At 42.6% G+C, this 24,302-nt stretch overlaps 1 protein-coding gene across 6 annotated transcripts in view; it reads left to right on the top strand.

Moving 5' to 3' along the window:
* The window catches only part of CMC2 (C-X9-C motif containing 2), a 40,965-nt gene extending 20,072 nt beyond the window's left edge, over positions 1 to 20,893 (top strand). For 4 of the 6 annotated variants that reach the window (XM_070062789.1, XM_017342384.3, XM_017342383.3 and 1 more), the window contains 2 exons: positions 16,395 to 16,466; positions 20,517 to 20,893. In XM_070062789.1, coding sequence (XP_069918890.1) covers positions 16,395 to 16,466; positions 20,517 to 20,603 — 159 coding nt within the window. In that variant the 3' untranslated portion in view covers positions 20,604 to 20,893. The remainder of the gene's footprint in view (positions 1 to 16,394; positions 16,467 to 20,516) is intronic. The other 2 variants (XR_011384121.1, XR_011384120.1) reach the window with 1 other exon arrangement.
* The last annotated feature ends 3,409 nt before the right edge of the window (positions 20,894 to 24,302 follow it).

Here is a 24,302-nt window from a genome sequence, read left to right as displayed (position 1 = left end):
CTGTGGTATATCAGGAAAAGCCAGGACCTCTAGTGCTGGCATCCCTGTGGGATCTGGATTGGGTCCTGGCTGCTTTGCTTCTGATCCAGCTCCCTGCTTGTGTGCTTGGGAAAGTACAGGAAGACAACCCAAGTCTTTTGGCTGCTGCACCTGTGTGGGAGACCTGGATAAAGCTCCTGGCTCCTGGCTTCAGCCTGGTGCAGCCATGCTGTTGTGGCCATTTGGGGAGTGAACCAGGGGATAGAAGAGCTGTCTCTTTACCTCTGCTTTTGCCTCTCCTTCTCTGTAACTCTGGCTTACAAATAAAAAAAATAAATCTTAATAAAAAAGAAAAAAGAATTGGGAACTGTTGTTACATGCCTCCTACTGACTGACTGAACTGAAAAATGAGCCAGACTGTGTTAGTAAAACACAACTTAATTTTTTTTAAGTAAAATGTTTACTTTTCAAAGAGTGGCAGCTGATTAATTGTACTGACAATGCAAAATTTTTCAGTTCTGTATGTGGTCAGTTATAGGTACAGACAGAAAAGGAGTGAGGATCTGACAGAAAGACACAATGGAGAGAAAGAAATTTTGTAGAATCATATTTCAGTCTTGCCATTGAGGATTTTGCCAATATAATCCTTTAAAGTGTATTTTGTTTTTCATAATGCTAGACATAAATAAGGATATTTTCATATTTATTTCCTATTAAATTAAGTGAAAGGTAAGCATTTCTCAATTTTTGCTTTGAAGTAAAGTTTGTCACTTGTACGTATTTGTATATTGCCTTAATTGGAATCTATGACGCATTATGTGTTTTTTCCCTTTCGAAGCTTTTCTTATAATAAAGAGACCTCTCAAATCACTGGAACTAAAGATAGACTTCTAAAAAATTTAATGTTATTGAAGTATACTTAAATTTAATAAAATGTATTTATATTAAGTGTGTCTTTTGGTGAGTTTTTGACAGTTGTAAACGCTTACCATCACGTCTGAGATTTAAAACATTTCTCTTCAAAAAGTTCTTTGTGTCCCTAACCCTTACTTCTTAGCCTTGGTGACCACTGAAATACTTTTTGTTAATACAGATAAGTTTTGCTGTTCTAGAGTTTGTTGTACGTGAACTCTACATTGTATATTCTTGTATTTTGCTGTACATATTTTTTGAGGTCCATACATGTTATTCATTTTTATTTCTGAGAAGAATACCATTGTGTGGATATAGCACCATTTCTTTGGCTGTTGTTGGTGGACATTAAGGTTCTTTGTAGTTGTGCTATTTTGAATAAAGCTGCTAAGGATATTTATGTACAAGTATTTGTGTGGACATCTTTTTATTTCTCTAGGAATGAAATGCTTAGGTCATGGGGTAAGTAGATGTTTAATTTCCTAAGAAACTGCCAAACTGGTTTCCATTCAGTATTATTGTGCTTTCCTACCCTCTCTCCACCCTCAATAGTACTTGCTATCATAAATCTTTTAAACGTTATTCATTCTATGGGTACATACTCATAATAGTGATTCATTTTTGGTTTTAAATTATATTCCCCCGGTTGCTAATGATTTTGGACATCTTTTTATGTGCTTACAGGCTGTACATATATAATCTTTAGTGTACATTTACAAATGGGGTTGTTTGTCTTATGATTGAGTTATTAGAACTATTTTTATTGTTTGGTGTATACATCTGTGTCTGATAACTATGTTGTGAGTATTTTCTCTTGGTCTGTGCCATTTTTTGTCATTTTCAAAGAGCAGCTTATAAGTTTTGTGAGGTCCTTTTATTTTTCCTTTTTGGTTTGTCTTTCTTTTTCCAAGGATCTTTTGTGTATAGCTTGGTCAGTGTTTTCTACTAGAGTCAGATGTTTTAGCTTTTATATTTAGGTCTGTGGTTGATTTCAAATTAATTTTTGTAAATGTGTGAGGTGTGAGTTGAGATTTGTGTTCTTTGTGGGTAGACAGTTGCTTCAACACCATTTGTTTAAGAGACTATACTTTCCCCACCATCTTACCTCAGTTCTGTTCCATCAAATTTGTATGTTTGTTCTTAACAGTACCACTCTTGTCTTGATTACTCTCACTTTTTAATAAGACTTTTTAGAGTTAGTAGCCCAACTACACTTTAGTAGCCCAACTACTAAAGTGTGATTCTTCTGGATTCTCTACTTAGTGACTTGAGTGAGATCTCTACTATGTCTTGGAAGAACTCTTTTCACCTCCAGCCTTTGTGAGCTCTCTGTGTTTGTCAGCTGATAGTTATTAAAGTTGTTCTTGTGAGTAACATGGGCTTTGTGAAGTTTGATCCAGAACCTATGTGGATGAATGCTAGTGTGGTCAATGACTCAAGGCAACCCCAAAATAATTTTTTGTGCCTTTTTTTTTTTTTTTTAAGGATTTATTTAGTTGGAAGGCAGAGTTAGAGAGAGAGGGAGAGACAGATCTTCCATATGCTGGTTTACTCCCGAAATGTCTGACTGGGGCTGAGCCAGGCTGAAGCCAGGAGCCTGGAAATTTATTCATGTCTCCCACATGGGTGGCAGGAGCCCAAGCACTTGGCCATCATCCACTGCTTTCCAGGGTGCCTTATCATGAACTGTAACTGGAAGTAGAGCAGCTGAGATTCAAACCGGCGCTCATATGAGATGCTAGTGTTACAGGAGGCAGCTTAATCCTCTGTGCTACAGTACTGTCCCCAGTTTCTTTCGCTGTGTATCGCTACCCCCACACCTGCCTTAACCGTAACGTCTGCTGCTTCAGCTCAGTGAGATCACTGTTCCTTTCTTGAGTTCTCTTTCCCTGCAGGTTTCCTGTGGTTTGTAAATGCCTTGATAGAAAGCTGTTTGTGAACTTAGGACTCACCTTGTTTTGTTTCCTCCACTTAGGTATCATAGGCCTGCACAGTCTGTTGTCCCGTGTCTGAGAATAGTTCCTCCATGTATTTGTCCTGTTTTCTAGTTGTTGGTGGGCAGGGGAAGGCGAGGCTGCTTATTTAGTTATTCCTGCATGGCCAGAGGCAGAAGATTCAAAGATGGATTTTTAGATTAATGGCACTAGGATAATTAAATAGCTATCTGGAAAAAGTTAAAATGATGCCTATACCTTATACCATACATGTGAATTAACTTGATTAACTTCGAATGGATCAGACATCCAAGTGTCAAAAATGAAGCCATACAAATAACTTAAGAAAACATTAGTAAATTCCTGTATAACTCATGTGTAGAGAAAGGCTATCTAGCAAGGCAAAAGTGATCAGTTTGTTTTTTTGGACCATCTTCTGCTTTCTCAGGCTGTAGCAGAGAAGTTAAGTCGGAAGTGGAGCAGCTGGGACTCGAACCGGTGGCCATATGGGATACTGGCACTGCAGGTAGTGGTTTTACCCGCTTTGCCACAGTGCCAGCCCCAATTTGTTTTGTTTTTTTAAAGAATCACATACTTTTTGGAATAAAGGTTTTATTTTTTTAGGGGCTAGCGCTGTGGCCTAAGGGTAAAGCCGCCACCTACAATGCCGACATCCCATATGGGCGCTGGTTCATATCTAGGCTGCTCCACTTCCAATTCAGCTCTCTGAGATGACCTGGGAAAGCAGTAGAAGACGGCCCAAATCCTTAGGCCCCAGTACCCATGTGGGAGACCTGGAAGAAGCTCCTGGCTCCTGGCTTCAGATCAGCTCAGCTCCGGCCATTGTGTTCAACTGGAGAATGAACCAGTGAATGGAAGACACCTCTCTCTCTTTCTCTGTCTCTCTCTCTCTGTCTCTGTCTCTCTCTGCCTCACTTTCTCTCTGTGTGTAACTCCGCCTTTCAAATAAATAAATATTCAAATAAATAAATAAATATTTATTTGAAAGGTGGAGTTAGAGAGAGCGAGAGACAGAGAAATCTTCTATTTGCTAGTTTACTCCCCAAATGACTGCAACAGATGGAGTTGGGCTGATCTGAAGCTAAGAGTCAGGAGCTTCTTCCAGGTCTCCCCTTTGGGTGCATGGGCCCAAGCACTTGGACCATCTTCTGTTGTATTCCCAGGTATATTAGCAGGGAGCTGGATTAGAAGTGGAGCAGCTGGGACTTGAACTGGCACCTGTATGGAATGCTGGCTTACAGGCAGAGGCTACACCACAGTGCCAGCCCCAAAAGTGATCAGTTTGATTGCATTAGAAATACAAAGGCATTTTTTAAACTGATAGACTGTGTCAGTAATATATAAGACAGTGTATTGAGATGATCGCCCTATGGATGATAAAGCTAGGCCCTTTAAAAGTTGAGCAGTAGAAGAGGTCAAAAATAAGAATGAACAAAAGTGACAATTTACAAAGAAAAGATGGCCTTTAAGCACGTGAAAAAATGTTCTACCGCATTCAATAAAGAAATGCAAAGTAAATACACCTTATCCTCAGATTGACGAAACTAAACAGGATGAATTTACATTCTATTTTGTTCTAGGTTTATTTATTAATTTGAAAGGCAAAGTTACAGAGAGGCAGAGAGAGATCAATCTTCCATCTGCTGGTTCACTCTGCAAATGGCCACAACATCCGGAGCTGAGCTGATCTGAAGCTGGGAGCCAGAAGCTTCTTCTGGGTCTTCCACATGGGTGCAGGGGCCCAAGCACCTGAGCCATCTTCTACTGCTTTTCCTAGACCGCAGCAGAGAGCTAGATCTGAAGAGGAGGAGCTGGGACTAGAACTAGTGCCCACATGGGATGCTGGTGCCACAGGCAAGGGTTAGCCTGTACCAGTTCTAGTCCCAGTTGGGCCGGCCCCTTGAATATATATTCTGTTAGCAAAGCTGTGGGAGAGGGAACCCTGACTCAGACGTTCTCAGTGAGACTGCATATTGGCACAGCTTTCACAGAGGGAGAGTGGCAGTGTGTAGCAAAACTGCAGTGTATTTGCCTGTTGATCTGTAAGTCTCACTACTTGTGATTTGTCTTAGCATAACTCCCAAACAGTATGAAAATACATATGCACACAAGTCATTAATTGTAGCTTTGTTTGCAAATGTTTGATGTTGAAAACAACCTTTCCCAGCATGAAATGTTAAATAACCTATGGTACATCCACACAATACAGTTCTGGACAGTTGATTTTTAAGAACAGTTTTAGATTTATAGACAAATTGTGAAGGTGGTACACCCTTCTCATATACCCTACTCCTAGAGTCCCCTATCATTAACATCTTACATGAGTAAAGAGCATTTATTTCATCTAATGAACCAATACTAATACACTGTCATTAGTTAAAATGAATGGTTTGTTCAGCTTAGGTGTTTCTTCAATGTCCATCCTGTTAACAGGGTTCCATTCAGGATACCACCTGACACTTAGCTGTGCAGGGTCCTCTTGGATACTTACTCTGTTCTCTTCTTGAGATCCCTTTCCCTGCTGTGTGATTTGTAAATTGCTTCGATAGAAATCTGGCTGAACACAGGGCTCAGCTTCTTTGTTTGATTTTTGCAGACCTGGAGAGTGTTGAACCCTATGGGTCAGGTATTTGTAGAATGCCCCGCTATCTGAATTTGTCTCATGTGCTCTCTATTTGCCTAGCATAATGTGTTTTGGGGAGAGAGACCACAGAAGTAAAATACCACATTCAGTACCTCATATCAAGGCTAAGTACTGTCAACATGGCTTATCATTGTTGGTACTGACCTTGGTCACCTGGCTGGGTTGGGGGGTGTGTCTATATTTGAAAGTTTTCTCTGTTTTGAAGTTAACCCATGGAATTCTGTGGGGACTTGTCTCTTTCTCGTTTGCTTACTTATATCAATATGTTCTCATGCATGTTTGTTTCGTACTTTGGATTATAATCCTACACTTTGTTTTATTGCTTAAATTGTTCCAGTTTGGCTATTGGGAGTCTTGGTTGGCTCCTGTGTACAGCTCTTTTTTTTTTTTTTTTTAATTTGACAGATAAACAGAGAGACAGAGAAAGGTCTTGCTTCTGTTGGTTCACTCCCCACATGGCCGCCACGGCCGGCGCTGCACCAGTCCGAAGCCAGGAGCCAGGTGCTTCCTCCTGGTCTCCCATGCGGGTGCACTTGGGCCATCCTCCACTGCCCTCCTGGGCCACAGCAGAGAGCTGGACTGGAAGAGGAGCAAGGAGCAACCGGGACTAGAACCTGGCTGTGTACAGCTCTTTAAAGCAGAAAGTTTCTGTGGTCTGACAGGGAATAACTTTCAGGATACAGTTAGTGAAAAGAATGAAAATGCAAGAGTGTTTATAATGCTCTAGCTTCTGTGTTTTAAAAAACAGGAAAAGATAAGAAAAAGCTACTTGTATTTCCTCAATTGTACAAAAGGAAGCAAGTTAAACAATAAATGAGCCACATTACTTTGTAATCAATGGGTAGGAGCAAGGGGAAGAGGAAGAAGGGAGTGACACTTTTCCCATTATATTTGTGTAGTGTTTACTGTTTGAATTTTGTTGATGTTTTCACATGTTAAAAAAAAGATGGGCCGGCACCGCGGCTCACTAGGCTAATCCTCCTCCTTGTGGCACCGGCACACCGGGTTCTCGTCCCCGTCGGGGCGTCAGATTCTGTCCCGGTTACCCCTCTTCCAGGCCAGCTCTCTGCTGTGGCCCGGGAGTACAGTGGAGGATGGCCCAAGTCCTTGGGCCCTGCACCCGTATGGGGGACCAGGAGAAGCACCTGGCTCCTGCCTTCGGATCAGCGCGGTGCGCTGGCCGCAGTGCACCAGCCGCACGGCCATTGGAGGGTGAACCAATGGCAAAGGAAGACCTTTCTCTCTGTCTCTCTCTCATTGTCCACTCTGCCTGTCCAAAAAAAAAAAAGGAAAAAAAACTCAAAAATGGGCTATAAACAAAACCAAACGAACCTAACTATTTGTAGTGAGTTTTCTAATCATATTAAAAGAAAAAATGAACTAACGCAAGTAATTTGAACATAGGCCAAAGAGAAAAAGAGCTATTAGATTTTGGGTATGTAACGGCATGGATTAGCGATTTTTAATCTGGTTTCTGTGTATTACAGGGTTGAACAAACAAGAAATTTGTATTGTAGGTGATAGGTTTCTCACTGTTGTAAATATGAAAGAGGAAAGGCAAGTTTATTAGAATTTGAACTCATGGTTTTTCATATTAAGATGTAGAGTCTGTGTGTGTTTGTGTTCAAAAAGTTCATGGAAAATATGTATTGAAAAATTGGCATGTACACAAAATTTTTACACAAAAAAACCTTTTAATTCCATTCAATTCCATTTTCAACAAACTTTTTGAATATGTGTATATGTATGTGTGTATGTCTGTTTTCTCCAGTAGTGATAATCATACCTATACCCAGACTTTGGCTTCTAAATACCAAACCATTCTCTGGTAAAGAGAAGCAGAGATCCTTGAAGAAAGAGTAGAATCTAGAGCTGGAGTTGGGAAAGAGTAAGAAACTAAAACATCTTGTAACAGAAATAAGACATTAAAGAATGATAGGGAGTCTCAAAACCTTGGGGGCTGGCTTAAGGGACTCCTGCTGGCCAAAAATGGGTCAGAACATCAAAGTAATGAGAATAACAGATTGAATCAAAATCTGTGTGTTCAAACTCATAAAAATACATAAGTGGACAAAATGGGAAATTTTTTTCAGAAAGCCAACTAATAAATTCAAAAAGGAATGTTGAAATTAGAAAGCCATTCATTATTTCATAACCATTGTGGCAATAATTCAATCAAGAATCATTAATACATCCTGATACTCATGGATGAAAAGTTCAAGGAATAATAGGATAATTGTATGCTCTCAAATTGTCTCTCTGTATTAATAATTACAGAGAAAACTAATCGCTGTAGAGTGGAGGATCTTGGCAGTCGCTCCTTGCCCAGGCAGTCGTAGTTAACACCAGTAAGGGGACAAGCTATCATGTGCCTCTTGCTGTGATACAATTGAGATTACGTCCATGATATTAAAATCAAATTGTCTGAATTATGTGAAGAAACCATGCAAACCCATATGAGGAAAATTCTGCAAAATGACTGACCTGTACTCTTAATATGTCAAGGTAATGGAAAAGAGACGAGCTTTTTCAGACCAAGACCAAAGATAGCTCAGTACAGTGATGATTCTGGATTGGACCATCGACCAGGAAAAAAACTGTTTTTCTCTTGCATAAAGATATTATTAAGCCAGCTGCTGAAATCTGAATAATCTTCTATTAGGTTAGATGTTATTCTTATATTAGATAACAGTAATATTAGTCTATTAGATTAGATGTTATTCTTATATTAATGTTAATTTCCTGATTTCAGTCACTGTATTGGAGATTTGTTTTAGTCCTGGCTTTTGTAGGAAAGCTGTTTATAGTCAAAGGAATGTAAATCTGCAACTTAATTGGTAGGTTCAGAAGAAAAACTTGGGAAGCCGGCGCCGTGGCTCAATAGGCTAATCCTCCACCTTGCGGCGCCGGCACACCGGGTTCTAGTCCCGGTTGGGGCGCCGGATTCTGTCCCGGTTGCCCCTCTTCCAGGCCAGCTCTCTGCTATGGCCAGGGAGTGCAGTGGAGGATGGCCCAGGTGCTTGGGCCCTGCACCCCATGGGAGACCAGGAAAAGCACCTGGCTCCTGGCTCCTGCCAGGATCAGCGCGGTGCGCCGGCTGCAGCGGCGGCCATTGGAGGGTGAACCAACGGCAAAGGAAGGCCTTTCTCTCTCTGTCTCTCTCTCTCACTGTCCACTCTGCCTGTCAAAAAAAAAAAAAAAAAAAAAAAAAAAAAAAAAAAGAAGAAAAACTTGGGTATGTATGTAAGAGAACCAGACAGATATCAAGTGGTAACATTTGGGAATTCTTTATACTGCTTCTACACCATTCTGTAAGTTTGGGATTGACTAAGAAAGTTTTAAAATATGCTTCTACTTTATCAGCCCAGAAAATAGTTCAGGGACATCTTATTTATCCTGTGTCACCAAGAGATGTTTTACCTAAGTAATTTTTCTGAATATTTGTGCTTTTAAAGCATTGATTTTATCAGGAGGGCACAGCCTTTGATTTTGTTTGTAAACATTGTATTGAACCACACAGAAAAGAAAAGTGCACACATCTTAAATACCTGACATAATGAATTCTCATATTCACATACCCATTTTCCCAGCACCTTGGCTATGCAACATCATCACCTTGTGTTTTTTGCCAGTCACTGCCCTCTAAGGACAGCCAATGGCTATTATAACTCTTAACAGTAGAGTTTAAGGCTTTTTTTTTTTTTTTTAAACAAAAAGGATTTATTCATTTGAAAGTCAGAGTTACACAGATAGAGGAGAGGCAGGGAGAGAGAGAGAGGTCTTCCATCCGATGATGGTTCACTCCCCAATTGGCTGCAATGGCCGGCGCTGCACTGATCCAAAGCCAGGAGCCAGGAGCTTCTTCTGAGTCTCCCATGTGGGTGCAGGGTCCCAAGGACTTGGGCATCCTCCACTGCTCTCCCAGGCCACAGCAGAGAGCTGGATTGGAAGTGAAGCAGCTGGGTCCGGCATCCATATGGGATGCCAGTGCTTCAGGCCAGGGCATTAACCCATGGCACCACAGCGCTGTGGGTTGATTTTTTTTTTTTTTCTTGAAAGGCAGAGAAACAGGGAGTGTGGGTAGAAGGGGGAGATTTTCAATTCACTGGTTCCCTCCCCAGATGGCCACAAAAGCCAGGGCTGAACTAGACCGAAGCCAGGAGCCAGAATTCCATCCTGGTCTGCTGTGTGGGTGGCAGGTGCCCAACTACCTGGACCATCTTTTGTTGTCTTCCTAGATGCTCTAGCAGGCAGCTGGATGGGATGCAGAGCAGCCAGGACTTGAACTGGCGCCCTGTTTCAGGACGCTGGTGGCACTTAACATGCTGCACCAGAATTCCGGCCCTGAGCGTTTAGTTTCACCTGATTTTGTGTTTGACACAAATGGAAATGTAGCATATGCACACGTCTGCAAAAATTTTTGATAAAATAGACTTTCAACCTATTTTCTTGAATTCTCTGAGCATGGTAAATAACACAAACTTAAAACCTCACTTGTTTAATGGATAAAGTAAATGGATTAAATTACCTTAGTTTGAATTTTTGTGTGATTCTGCTTTTAATCTTTTTTGTTGATTAGGCCGTCACTGTGAATGCCCCTCTTTGCTGGAATGCTGCCCTGCTCTCCGGCCCTCTTGAAGTACATGACCACTTTACCTCCACATAGCTCCAGCTGGCTGTGCTTTGATTGTTCTTCTGTGGCCTTTGTAGCCAAGAGGCCAGCTCCGTAGCCATCAGTATCTATGTGCTACTTCTGATCTACTGGCCTAGTTTGCCTACATTTGTCAGAAAACCTCAGATTATCTAAGTTAGAATACAGAATTTAGAGCAGCTGTTTTTTTTCAAAGCTATGGAAACTTGTTATGTATTTTTTTCTGTTTTATAAAGTAATACATATCATTGTAGATAGTATAAAAGCCTGGGCAAGTATAATACAAATAAAAAATACCTTTTATTCTGTCTCCCAGAGATCAGTTGAGTTTATACAGCATTTTTTAAAAAAATATTTTTAAGATTTATGTTACTTTTTTTGAAAGAGTTACAGAGAGGCAGAGACAGAGAGAGAGAGAGAGAGTCTTCTATCCGCTGGTTCACTCCCCAAATGGGTTCAACGGCCAGAGCTGAGCCGATCCGAAGCCAGGAGCTTCTCCTGGGTCTCCCACGTGGGTGCAGGGGCCCAAAGACTTGGGCCATCTTCTACTGCTTTCCCAGGCCATAGCAGAGAGTTGGATTGGAAGAGGAGCAGCCAGGACTACAACTGGCGCCCATATGGGATGCTGGCGCTTCAGGCCAGGGCGTTAACCCACTGTGCCACAGCACTGGCCCCTATGATGGGTCATCTTCCACTGCTTTCCCGGGCCAAAGCGGAGACTGGATAGGAGAGAAGCAACCAGGACTCAACCAGTGCCTACATGGATGCCGGCAGTGCAGGTGACGGCCCTTATTTATTTTGAGAGGTAGAGTTACAGAGAGAGCAAGAGACAAAGAGGTCTTCCATCTGCTGGTTGATTCCTTCAGTGGCCGCAGCAGCCGGAGCTGGACTGTTCCGAAGCCAGAGCCAGGAGCCAGAAGCTTCTTCTGGGTCTCCCACATAGGTGCAGGGATGCAAGCACTTGGGCTATCTTCCACTGCTTTTCCAGGCTATTGCAGAGAGCTGGATCAGAAAAGGAGCAGCCGGGACTCAAACCAGCGCCCATATGGGATGCTGGTGTTACAGGTGGAGGCTTTAGTCTACTGTACCACAGCACCAGCCCCCTCCAGCATTTTTTTTAATATTTTCACTTTTTCTTTTTTGTTAATTTTTTCTAAGATTATGTTTTTTTTTTCTTTTTACTTCCTTATTTATTTTATTTGAAAGTCAGAGTTACACAGAAAGAGGAAAGGCAGAGAGAGAGAGGTCTTCCATCTGATGGTTCACTCCCCAGTTGGCCACAATGGCTGGCGCTGGGCCAATCTGAAGCCAGGAGCCAGGAGCTTCTTCCAGGTCTCCCACACAGGTGCAGGGCCCCAAGGACTTGGGCCATCTTCTACTGCTTTCCCAGGCCATAGCAGAGAGCCGAATCGGAAGTGGAGCATCTGGGTCTCGAACTGGCACCCATATGGGAAGTGGGTGCTTCAGTCCAGGGTGTTAACCCGCTGTGCCCAGCGCTGGCCCCATATCTTCATTTTTTCCTTTGTCTTCTTCCTATTAGTAGCATTTTAAAATGCCCACATCTTTTCTGCCCTGAGAAAATTAATACATAAATCCCTTCCCATGTTCCCAGCCTTCTAAAATTGTTTGTTTGCCTTTCAGAGCAAACTGTTGAAAGATTACTTGTTTTCTCCTCTTTTCAAGTTTGGCTTCTACCTTTACTGGGGTCCTAAAATGGCCAGTGGGGATGGGAATTTGGCATACAGTTTAGATACCACTTGAGATGCCACTATTGCATATTGGAGTGTGTGGGTTCGAGTCCCAGCTCCATTCCTGATTTTAGCTTCCTGCTATTGCACACCCTGCAAAGCAGCAGGTGTCCTGCTACCCCAGAATTTGGTTTCCAGGTCCTGGCTTTGGCCTGGTTCAGCTCTAATTGTGCAGGTATTTGGAGAGTTAACCAGCAGATGAGAGATCTCTGTGTGTGTTTCTCTCTCTGCCTCCCTCCCTCCCTGCCTTTAGTCTTTAAGATAACTAACATGACATCAGTCTGACGGTATTGTTGCTCCATTGAGTGGGCATTTTCAGTTGTTAGCTCACTTTTCTCCCAGGCAGTGTTTGATTCCTTCTCAAGACAGGATTCCACAAACTTCTCCTATAGCCTTCTTTTCCCTGGTTCTCCCCATGTTCCTTTGGCCACTCTTCAGCTTCCTTGGCAGGATCCTTTCTAAGCCTGTTTTTCAGGCTACACCTTCCTGGAAAAATTCGTTTGTTGCTACGGTGGTTTCTGTAATTCAGATCTCCTTATCTCTGGCTCAGGTTTCTGAGTTCCAAGTCTGTTTATCTCAATTACATAGTTCCACAAATAAACTCAACACGTCCAGGCTCAACTTCTGTCTATCATATCTTTGTATGAGAGAGAGAGAGAGAGAAGGAGGGGGAGAGAGAAAGGTCTCATGCAGGAACCCAGCTACTTGAGCCATCACTGCTACCCTAGGGTCTCCAAAGTAGGAAGTTGGAGTCAGGCTCTGGAGGCCTGTGTTGAGCTGGTATCCAACCAGAGGCTACAATGTGGAATGCAGGCATCCTAACCAATAGGGCAAATTCCCACCATTATGTCTTTTTAAAAACCTCTTCTTTCTATTTTAGTGGATGAAATTTACTTGTGTGAGCCAGAGACCAGGGTCATCTTTAATTCCTGATGTGTGAGCACTCACCAAGGGCCCTCCTTTCTCTGTTCATCACTCTATTGCCAATGCCTCTAATGTAGTCCAAGCCAAGGGTATCCATCTCAGGCCACCTGTAAATGACTTCCATCTGGTTTCCTGACCATTTTGTCCTCTTTGTCCAAATCTACTCTCCACACTGCATCTAGAGTGATCTTTGAAAAGTAAGTTTAATCAATCATTGCTCCTCTTAAATGGCCTTCTTGGGCCTATAGAGAAAAAAAAATCTAGACTTATTTGAAAGGCAGAGTGACAAAGAGATATATCTTCTGTCCACTGGTTCACTTCCTGAGCCACTGCAACAGCTGAACTGGGGCAGGCTGAAAGCAGGAGTCAGAAACTCCATCTAGGTCTCCTACCAATGTGGCAGGAACCCAAGTACTTGGACCTTTATCTACTGCCTCCCAGATGTGTGAGCAGGAAGCTGGATTGGAAGTAGAGGCTGGACTGCATCCCAGGCACTCCTGTAAGGGACGTGGGTATTCCAAATGGTGGCTTAACATGCTGCGTACAACCCCCACCCCAGACAGAAATTTAAATTCCTTGCTTTGTGTTTCAAAGTCTTAACAAAACTGGTCCCATCAGAGCTCCTTAGGCTTCACCACTCTCCCACTACTCCCTCCCTGTTATTCCTGTGTGCTTTCCTACAGCCACCCTGGGGACATTGTTTCTCCTCTCTGTACTTGCTTTTTCCTTTGCAGAACCTAGAACATTTCTCACTGTTTCCACTTAGATTTGCTAAACCAGGCTGTACCTTTTCCTGAGGTTTTCCTCAGCCTGATTGGCCATTTCATCCCTCTTTCCTGGCGTGGCTTCTTTTGGCACAGTCGCTCTGTCTTTCACAGCGCCATGTCTGATACATTTCCTACTGCATGGCAGGTATTCTCACTCTTCTTGGTCTTGGGATTCCTTTACTCTCTTAAGCATTGTTAAGGACCCCAAAGAGCTTTTGTTTATGTTGGTGATACCTACTAATACTGGGTGAATTATAAATGAAAGCTGAGCAATTTTAAAAGTGAATCTATTTTAATTAATGTTGACATTTTTCATAATTATTTTATTTCTCAAAATGGAAAAACAGTGAAAAGAATGGCCTAGCTTTTGCATCTTGGCAGTTGTCTCTTATGTCCAAATAAATAGAAGACAGCTGTGATCTCATAGCTGCCTCTCCTTTCAGTCAGTTGTGATATTATGCTTCAGGTAGCCTCTGGAAAAGTCTACCGGACTCATCCAAGAAGAAATTAAACTCAACGAATGAGGCCTTTGACTTAGTGGGAAAGTAGTTTTCACTGTGCGCATCCCCTGAAAAGGTCTTAGGAACCTGTAAGGGTCCTGATCTACACCACTGCTTTATGGCAGTGCCTTCACTAGTGTTTCCCCCGACTGTGCCGTGAGAGTAAGGCCCAGGTCCACCTTGCTCACGTTGCGTTCCTAGCAGCTGGGACAGTGTTCTCCAAGGGAAGGGCTCACTGGTATCCAGTGATCAGATGCTCAGCTGGTTTCGTTCCCTGGGCAGCAGGCGGTGGAAACTTCTGCCTAGTGTGCATAAGAGAATTTCAACCCACAGGCATTTCTTGTATCAGTTTGTTTCACTGGGGCACTTTGGGTTAAACATATTTTACATAATGGCACAAATGCATAAATTTTTTTTTTTTTTTTTTTTTTTTTACAGGCAGAGTGGACAGTGAGAGAGAGAGAGAGAAAGGTCTTCCTTTTGCCGTTGGTTCACCCTCCAATGGCCGCCATGGCTGGCACGCTGCGGCCTGTGCACCGCACTGATCCGATGGCAGGAGCCAGGTACTTATCCTGGTCTCCCATGGGGTGCAGGGCCCAAGCACTTGGGCCATCCTCCACTGCACTCCCTGGCCACAGCAGAGAGCTGGCCTGGAAGAGGGGCAACCGGGACAGAATCTGGCGCCCCGACCAGGACTAGAACCTGGTGTGCCAGCGCTGCTAGGCAGAGGATTAGCCTATTGAGCCGCGGCGTTGGCCATAATTCTTTTTTAAAGATTTATTTATTTACCTAAGAGGCATAGTTACAGAGAGAGAAAGGGAGAGGCAGAGACAGAGAAGTCTTCATCCACTGGTTCACTCTCCAAGTGGACACAACAGCTGGAGCTGAGCCAGTCCAGAGCCAGGAGCCAGGATCTTACTCTGTGTCTCCCATGTCAGTGCAGGGGCCCAAGCACCATCTACTGCTTCTTTCCCAGGCCATCAGCAGGGAGCTGGATCAAAAGTGGAAGAGCCAGGACTCAAACCGGCGCCCATATGGGATGCCAGCAGCACAGGTGGATGCTTAACCTACTACACCACAGTGCTGGCCCCACAAAAGTGTAATTCTCATTTGAGATTCATTAATGTTGAGGATAAAGGAAATATTTAGTTTAGATATATGGGTGTGGGATTATATGGATAACAGTAAACTGTGAGATCCTGTCCTGCATCCTAAAAATCTAATTCTTCTGTTCTCTCTGCTCAACTAGGAGGAGTCAACATTGCATTGTCTCTGTTTTAAAAGAAGTAGTTTAGGAAAAATACATAAGAAACATTTATACTTGAAAAGGCCATTAGGTAAGAAATAGGAGATCTTTATCTTAAATGCATGTCAGGAAGACTAACCATTTATTTAATGTGAGCCTGAAAAATGCTTTTCTAAGGTAGCAGTAAAGTGCAAAAAAAAGAAATAGCACGAGGCATAGGTTACTGGTTATGTGTTTTGTGGTTTCCATGAAAGCCATAATTAGGAAGGAAAGGAAAAAGTATATCTATTAGAACTATGACTTCAGCATTTGTGGCATGTCATTATAGCAGATCACCATGCTCTCCTGCTTGCCCTTAAAAATCATGAAGGGCACATGCACTAATTATGTTCCCACTAAAATTCAGGTTCTAGCTTCTGGCTTCATCTTAACCTGCTTTAGAGCACTCATTCTTTTTGCTGTGATGGTAAGATAGTCATTGCACTTGGAATCGCTGGGAGACTTAGTTTTGTTTTTTCAACAAAGCTGACTTCAACTAAGGAAACAGATTTTCTGTATTGTGAGCTAGTGGCTTACATCTGTGGTCTGGACAGGCCGTCTGTTGGTAGCGCTGTGTGTCTGCTGATGCTTTGGGCGCAAATGAGAAAACAACTGTGGTACCAAGCATCTTATTAAACAACCTTGTTTATAGGATCAAGTTTTTGCTAGTGATATGGGGCCACGTTGCAGATTGCTACAACTAGCCATAATAGCTTTTAACATGCTTCTTTCTGCTGTGTCTCTGTGACATGTTAGTGGTTTAGTAAGCCTCTCTTTTTATCCAGGAAAAGGTGTTGATTTCTGTTTCTACCTATAGAGCATTTAATCCTCAGTTTTAGGAAGGACCAGAATAAGGCTGTTTATTTTTATGTTTTGATTTTATTTTTATGTTATGATTTAACTGTTATTTGCTTACTAACAAAGTGCCACAGTGAACTCATTCTCATAGGAATAGGTACTTAAATTCTGTGTGCCAGGGGTGTTGGCATATTTTGGGATGAAATATTTTACCCTTTTTCTTCCTTCTAGCACAACATTCTGAAATTTTTTGGTCATTGCAACGATCTTGATCGGGAAATGAGAAAATGTTTGAAGAATGAGGTAAGAAAAATGTTGAAGGATGGAAATAGCTGAACAAAACATTTTTGAATGTTACATATATTGTTGCCATTATTAAAAATCTACTCTCCCACAATTTTAGTATAACAGAGAATTGACACCTCCCCTCTCATCTGTCTCTACCTCTATCTTCATCTCCATCTAATCTCCCTCTAAAACCAAGAGGAATTAAAGCTTTTTCTGGGGACAGTTTGAGAACATCACTGTTCTTTTGCTGTGTACTCAAATGATGAAAACTTCCTTGTTATAGTCATGGTAACTCATCCTGATGAACTTTAAGCTTTGGAAAATTGAATCTCTGGTCAGCAGATGTATGTGAATGAGTTGCTAGCTCATTAGCAGGTGACAATCTCTCTGGGCCTCAGTTTCCTTATATAAAATAGGGAGGCTAGACTTAGGCTCTTCCCAGCTTTCATGGTGTAAATGTGGTTGTGGTTTAATAGTTTAAATTTGCTGTGTGCACTTGGTAGGGATTTAGTTTGATTTGTTTGGGAAGACTGTCAGCTCCTGAATATGGCTGTAGGCTATGGCTTAGACTCAGGCAAATGGCCAGGTGCCTGGTTCTTTTTTTCCAGGTACTGCTAACCAAGCAGAATGCATATTAAACTTTTGAAAGGAAATGTAATTTCATTTCTCTTTCTTTGCATCAGTTTATTCTGTGTCCAGAGCCTTTTAAAAATATGTGAAGACCAAGAAGAGAGAAAAACACTTAGAATATATCATGTCTAAAAGGCTGAATTCCATTTTTCTTCTTCTGCATTTTGGATTTTTTTTTGTTGTTGTTAGTCTTGGATTGAAAGGCTTAAGTATGGAATTTGATGTTGTCCAAAATCTTCCTATATTTTGTGTGTTTTCCACTGTGAGGCTTTCTTTTTCTCCCTGAAATCCCTTTCCAGTGTGATGCTTATCTTTACTGTTTGAAGGACTCTGGAGTTCTGTGAAATGTGTGCCTGCATTAGTATGATTTTTGGAAACAGTTTTTCTTCACATATGAAGACTAGAAACTAAACCCAGGGCCGTGTTCCTGTTAGTAAGGAAAGTAAGCTTATGACAAAATAAAACCCATACTGTTTTATTTGATATAGCTGTTTGTTTATTGGTTTGCCACATGCTTTTGGTTGTATAAGATAGCTTTTCTCCTATATTGACATTTTTTCCCTCATATAGTTCAGTAATTTTGCTATTGCTTTGGTGATTAGATCTTCGTAGGAGATTTTCTCTCTAGCTGGTCCCGAGCTCCGTTAGTGACTATTTGGTACAATGTTGTAGATATTTTAATTTTGTCTGAGTTTGTTTTTGTTTTCATACAGATTTGCTTGTTTTCTCCATGACTTATTTTCTAGGTCCTCTTTGTAGTTTTTTTATTGCTTCATTATCTCTTTCATAAATTTTTCTTTTCTTTTCTATTATTTGAGAGGTAGATTTATAGACAGTGAGAGGGAGAGACAGAGGGAAACGTTTTCCATCCACTGGTTCACTCCCTAAATGGCCACAATGGCCGGAGCTGAGCTGAACTGAAGCCAGAAGCCAGGAGCTTCTTCCAGGTCTCCACATGGGTGCAGGGGCCCAAGGACTTGGGGCATCTTCTACTGCTTTCCCAGGCCATAGCAGAGAGCTGGATTGGAAGAGGAGCAGCTGGGACTTGAACCAGTGCCCTTATGGGATGCTGGCTCTGCAGGCAGGGGATTAACCTACTGTACCACGGCGCCAGCCTCCATGAATGTTTTTCTTTCTGTTCTTTCACTCTAATCCTCTGAGCCTGTGCTCATTTATTTCCCTTCCACTCCTAAATACTTGATTCAGAAATTTTCCTTCTGCTCCCTCCTTCCTTTCTCATCAGAATCCTTCATTCCATGAGGGTTTGGCCACTTTTTTCCAAGCCTCTCTGTGAGCCATATACCTTCTTTTTTTCTTCATATTGAAATAATCATTAGTATTACTTCTGCAGCATCCTTGTTTTTGTCCTCTTAGTTGGTTTGTTTTTTGGTTAGTTGACTTTCCATTCCATCTGTATTGTTGGGTGGCGTTTTGTCAGTAACTTTATGTTCAGCCTTTTTTTTTCTTTTAAAATTCCGGGACCTTCGTGAATTCCTTTGGAGATGGCTTCACATATATTTTGTTGGCCTGCTGTAAAGTATTATCTTCAGAAAACCTACCTTTATGATCCTCCTCCCAGCCTGATTGCCGGGGGCCATCCAGGATAAGTGATTAAAGATAGAGCCCTGATGGTCTCATGTGTCTCTCCGTGTTCTAGGGTAGTGTTTTGGGTCTATTCGTGCCAACACTCTTAGGAGGAAATTTAATGTATGACAGATACTAAGAATGATTTGAGTTGAAGGGACATGATGACTCATCTGTAATTGAAAGTAGCTTTTTGATATGAGAGAAAAAAAAAAGTTTGAAAACTATCATTCTTAAAGATTTGTAGCATCCTCAACTTTTGACCTAGAAAAACTTCTTAAAGATTAACCAGCCCGATTCGTTATATGAAGTTACTGACCCAGGAGAGTAAAGAAAACTCAGTCTCGAATCTCCACACAGTTCAGCCTCAGGGGTAGGGGAAGACGTTCCAGTTAAGTTCCTGCCACTAATCTTTCTTCTCTGTGACTTTTGTTTCTCCAGCTCCTAAAAGATGGTCAAATGTTCACATACTCTTGGCTTCTTCTAGTTGAATTTTTTTAAAAAAGATTTATTTATTTATTAACTTGAAAGGCATAGTTACAGAGACAGAGAGATCTTCCATTTGCTGGCTCAGTCCCCAAATGGCCACAAAGGCTAGGGCTGGCCAGCTAAGGCTGAAGCCAGGAGCCAGGAGCTTTTTCCAGGTCTCCTACATGGGTGCAGGGATCCAAGAACTTGGGCCATCCTCTGCTGCTTTCCTAGGCACATCAGCAGGGAGCTGAATTGGAAGTGGAGCAGCCAGAACTCAAACTGGTGCCCAGATGCGATGCCGGTTTTGTAGGCAGCAGCTTTACCCACTACACCACAATGCTTGCCCCTCTGTTAGAATTTACTTTTCATCTTTTCCTTCTCTATCCAGGGGAAAACTTATCCGCCTTAAAATCTGTATTGGTGTGCATACTGTCAGCATATAAATATGTGCATGTATAAACACATTCAAATTTCTCTGCTTCAGACATAGATTAGTAACAGTTTGAGGGAATCCGAGTGCTTTTTTTAAGTGCTAGACTCAGTGCTAACCTGCACTTAGAGCCAGTGGATATAGAAACCTAAGAGTTGAGGCAGAACCAGGTGTGAGGTCTGTTCTTGGTGAAACAGTCTTGGTTCAGCTGACTGTAAATTTCCATAGGAGCTGAGGATTATGTGGTTGCTAAGAGCCTTTGACTCTCATAAATACAGAAATATGATGTGACCAGGTCGTGAGGACTAGCCCACTGTAATCCATGTCTGTTAGACTACATTTAGAGCACTATGTTTGATGCTGTTTGGGATTTTTTATACGGAACATCAAAGTGCTTTCTAAAATAAAAGTCTTTTTATAGATAAACTGTCAGAAGACAAAAGCTGTGCTCTGTGGAACACTCATAGAAACCAGCAGTGTTCAGCCTGAAAAGCAGAGAGTGAGTGGGTTCTCTGTAGTAAGGTAGTTTAAGATCCTAGCAGGCCAGAAGACACACTTGTAGAAGACAATAGGAGATTTACAGGGAAATACTTTCTGATTCAATGTAAATGTTGGAACAAGAACAGGCGATCTGTCATGGTAGTGGGCCCTTGTCACTAGAAGTGCTCAGCAGAGGCTGGGGGGCAGCTCATCCATTTTAGACAGTGATTGAATTCTTGTTTTGGGAGGAAATTGATTTGACAAATGTTTATCTGCCTATGAGGATGTAGATGCTGTATTATGCTGAATGAAGTGGTACTAGGTATCTGTCCTCTAAGGTCACTGTTGGCTATCTTAGGTTCAGTGAAATGAAAGACAAGAATTTTGTCCATGAAAACGTTTATTATTTAACTTAACTGATGTAATGGTGATGTAATCTGCTGACTTTTCTCTCCCCCTCTTCCTTCCAGTATATGCAGAAGAGGATGAAGAGTAGGGAGCATGGCAATGCGATGAGAAAGAGACTTTCTAATGCTCCAGAGGAATCTGAAAAATAAATCATGTTTTCACTGAATGCCTTGGCAGAGAGAAGGCTTGAGACTCTGGTTTGAGAGCCAAAACAGTCCTGTCTCATTTGGTCTCAAGAATCCTCTGACTGGAAAGTGCCCTGTGGAAATGGAATCATGGAGAAACACGAAAACCTGGATTCTGAATATCTGTCGGGCAGAGTCTCCAGTACCATCTCTCTTCTCTTGACAAACCCAGCTTCCACCATGTTTCTTTCCTTTGTCTACAGCCAGTTAATATTTGAGTAACTTATCTCCTTCAATAAAACACTTTGTTTCAATCATTGTTTCTCCTTTGTCTTAGACTCTCCTGGAATTAGGGCGAAATGGAGCTGTTTGGCTTCCCTTTTTCACAATATGGCAATTACGAAGCATAAACATTGAAGACACAAGCTGGAACAACAAGAATTTTGGTGGTAATCCTTGCCACACTGACTATATGAAAATGCTCCATGTTATTGTTTTTAAAGAGCTGTTTTCTAAAATATCGAATGTTTATGATTAGCATTAATAAAACTGCATCTGGTTAGAATTTAAGTCTTGGACCATTTTGCTTCCCTGTTGGGTTGAGTGCACCCACCTTGAGTGCCAGTTAATTCCTGGGCATCAAGCGAAGGCCTGAAAAGGCTCCTCCTCCTGTTAGAAGCTCCAGCAGTCATCTTTCCAGGATTCTTGCTGTCAGATGCTTCCAAGACCTGTGACCAGCAGTTCAGGACTTGGTCTTGTCACATAAGGTGTCAAGGTGTCAAAGGTCAGGCTGAATGGTGGGCTTCTTCAGGTGGGATTCTGTATGTAATGTCCAGCCTGAGGCCTCGTTGGTGTTGGTGTTTCACAAGGTATCTCCTCATTGAACACAGAAGCTGGACATTTGCTTAGCATGTCAGTTACAACAGACACGACCAGACACGAAGGGCTAGGGAGAACCATATTTGAGAGGTTGCTTCTAAGATAGGTTGTGGAGGATTTACTCAGTCTCCTTGAGGGTCACACTGTGTAGGTACACAAATGAGACATTTTACATTTAGAATCTTGTAGCAGACTGACAAGGTGACTGTTACATAGACAACCATAATCATGGAAGTGGCAGGATTAGGGAGATGTCATGGGAAACAGAAAGGTCATCCATGCCCAGCCCTTAGGAAGTAGGAGCCCTTCCAAGGAAGCAGCTTAGTTAGCAAAGGTGACCTTGGACAGTGAAATGGGATGCATTCTGGAACCTTCAGTTCATTTAATGTGGCTGGAATGTGGGAGCTGATGGAAGGAAACAGCTTTGAATCCCATTAGAATTGTATCTCAGATGCTGGGGTAAGCTGTTGTAGATTTTAAAGTGACAATTAGGGACTTAGGGTGAGGGCTGAGTTGGAAGGGTGATGATATTTCAATTCGTATTTTAGTAAGATTTTTCTGGCTGTACGTTGGGGGACAAATTGGAGGGGAAGGAAGATTACACCCCAGGGAGACCAATTTTAGGTTTTTAGATTTTTGTCCTAACTCAGGTGGCAAATGAGGGCCTGAGTTAAAGAAGTAGCTTTGGGGGTCAAAAGGACTGACTAAATTTGGGGCAATTTGAAGATGGAATCAATATGACAGAGTGTAGGGTTTCAGGAGGAATCTAGGGTGTCTCAGACATTTGATGTGCCCTCGAGGGGCAAGGAGTACTGGTGAGGTGACTTGTGTGCAGAAGATTCAGGTGGATGTCAGTTACAGGCTGCTGCGATCTGGAGCTCATGAGAGTTGCATAGGCTGGAATGAAATTGGAGGTGTCAGCATGCAGACGGCAGGCCAAGGTTGACAGCCCATCGCGGGAGTTGTTTTATATAGCAAAGACTTTGGGGAGTGCTTCATTTTCTTTTACTTAAAGATTTACTTATGGGGCCAGCGCTGTGGTGCAGTGGGGGTAAAGCCCTGCCTTCAGTGCTGGCATGCCATATGTATGCCAGTTTGAGTCCTGGCTGCTCCACTTCTGATCCAGCTCCCTGCTAAATGCACCTGGGAAAGCAGCAGAGGACAACCCAAGTCCTTGGGCCCTTGCACCCATGTGGGAGACCTGGAAGAAGCTCCTGGCTCCTGACTTCAGATTGGCTCAACTCCAGCCATTGCGGCCATCTGAGGAGTGAAGCAGTGGACAGAAGACCTTTCTCTGTCTCTACCTCCGTAACTCTTTCAAATAAATAAAATAAATCTTAAAAAAAGATTATTTATTTGAAACTCAGTTATAGGGAAGGAGAAGCAGAGAGAGAGAGGTATCTTCCATCTACTGGTTTACTCACCAAATGGCTGCAACAGCCGGGGCTGTGCGAGGCCCTTCATCTGGGTCTCCCATGTGAGTGTAGGGCCCAAGAATGTGGGCCATCTTCTAGTGCTTTTCGCAAGCATGTTAGCAGAGAGCTGGCTCGGAATTGGAGCAGCTGGGACTTGAACCGGTGCCTATATGGGATGCTGGCTCTGCAGACGGTGGCTTTACCTGCTATGCCACAGTGCTGGTCCCGGTCACTTCATTTTCTAAGAATTATATAAGTCATATGTGAGTACCTCTCTTATGGGACACTCAAATGACTTACAGGTTTTACAGAACAGAAGATAAGTATCATCCTTCAATCCTTGTACCACTTGACCCTTCAGAAGTATCTACAACTGGTAGTTATGTGGGTCTTCTATGTATTTACATGAAATATTTAGGGGTAGGAGAAGGCACCTGGTTATATATGGGGGAAGAAGCAGACCAAGAAGTAGACGGGGAACCGTTACAGAGCACTGTGCCACGAATGTCACAGAGGCAGTGGTGTCATGGATCAAAGTAAAGCCCGAGGTGCCAGTTGATTCGGTTCCTCTGTCATCTGTCGTTTGGGTGATGTGGGAAGGGAAGCTGGAGGGTGCTGGCTCATTTGGAAAGCTTGTCTCCGTAGGGAAGGGCAGTGTAAGGTGAGGAGGGTCTTCTTGCCAAGTCAGAAGTCAGAAATGTTGGTGACATGTGGGAATGGGTGTGTATCCAAAAAAGTGCCAGAAAAGAGAGAGGGTTAATTTATAGCTAAAGATGCGCAAGGTGATGAGATTCACTGCCCATGCTGACTGTGATTTATTTTACTCTGCAAATCAGAAATTGAAAATTTGCAGCACCATGGAGGATGTAGTCTTTGCAGAGAGCAACAAATACTTGTGCAGGAAGCAATGCTGTTTGTTCCACAACGAAGCAGCAGCACCACGTGTTTCTTGCTCTCTGGGGACCAGACTATCGGACACACTAATCTGGCCACCTATGGCCAGGGATACTTTGGTGGATCTTTAATAACTGGATTGGCTCTCAGAACACACACACACACACACACACCCCAAGAAGGCACTAATTTATAGTGTTTGCCATCTTCCATGTTGTAAAACTCCCAGTGTGACAGACGTCACTGCGGGTGGACTTGGGAAGAGATGTGTGCACCGGGCTGGGAGGAACTTTGTATCAGTGGGTTTCCCACTGAGCCACCTTTCCCAGCTGCGGCCCTTTGTCAGTTGAAAGTACCTGGAACCTGCAGTCACACTACAGTGAGACTTCCGTGACAGCAGCTCAGATCCCGGCCACTGGAATTCTAACAGGCTCCTGGGCAGTTCACTTTGTCCAAGAGTGACTAACTGTGCCGCCGGGAGGGTGTAGGAAGCAGACGAAGCCTCTGACGTGATGGTTGGATTCGAAGCCTGGAG

The sequence above is a fragment of the Oryctolagus cuniculus genome, chromosome 18 (genome assembly GCF_964237555.1).
Source record: "Oryctolagus cuniculus chromosome 18, mOryCun1.1, whole genome shotgun sequence".
Classification (NCBI taxonomy): domain Eukaryota; kingdom Metazoa; phylum Chordata; class Mammalia; order Lagomorpha; family Leporidae; genus Oryctolagus; species Oryctolagus cuniculus.
Note: the sequence above shows the minus strand (reverse complement) of the source record. Positions and strands in the feature narration are given on the sequence as shown.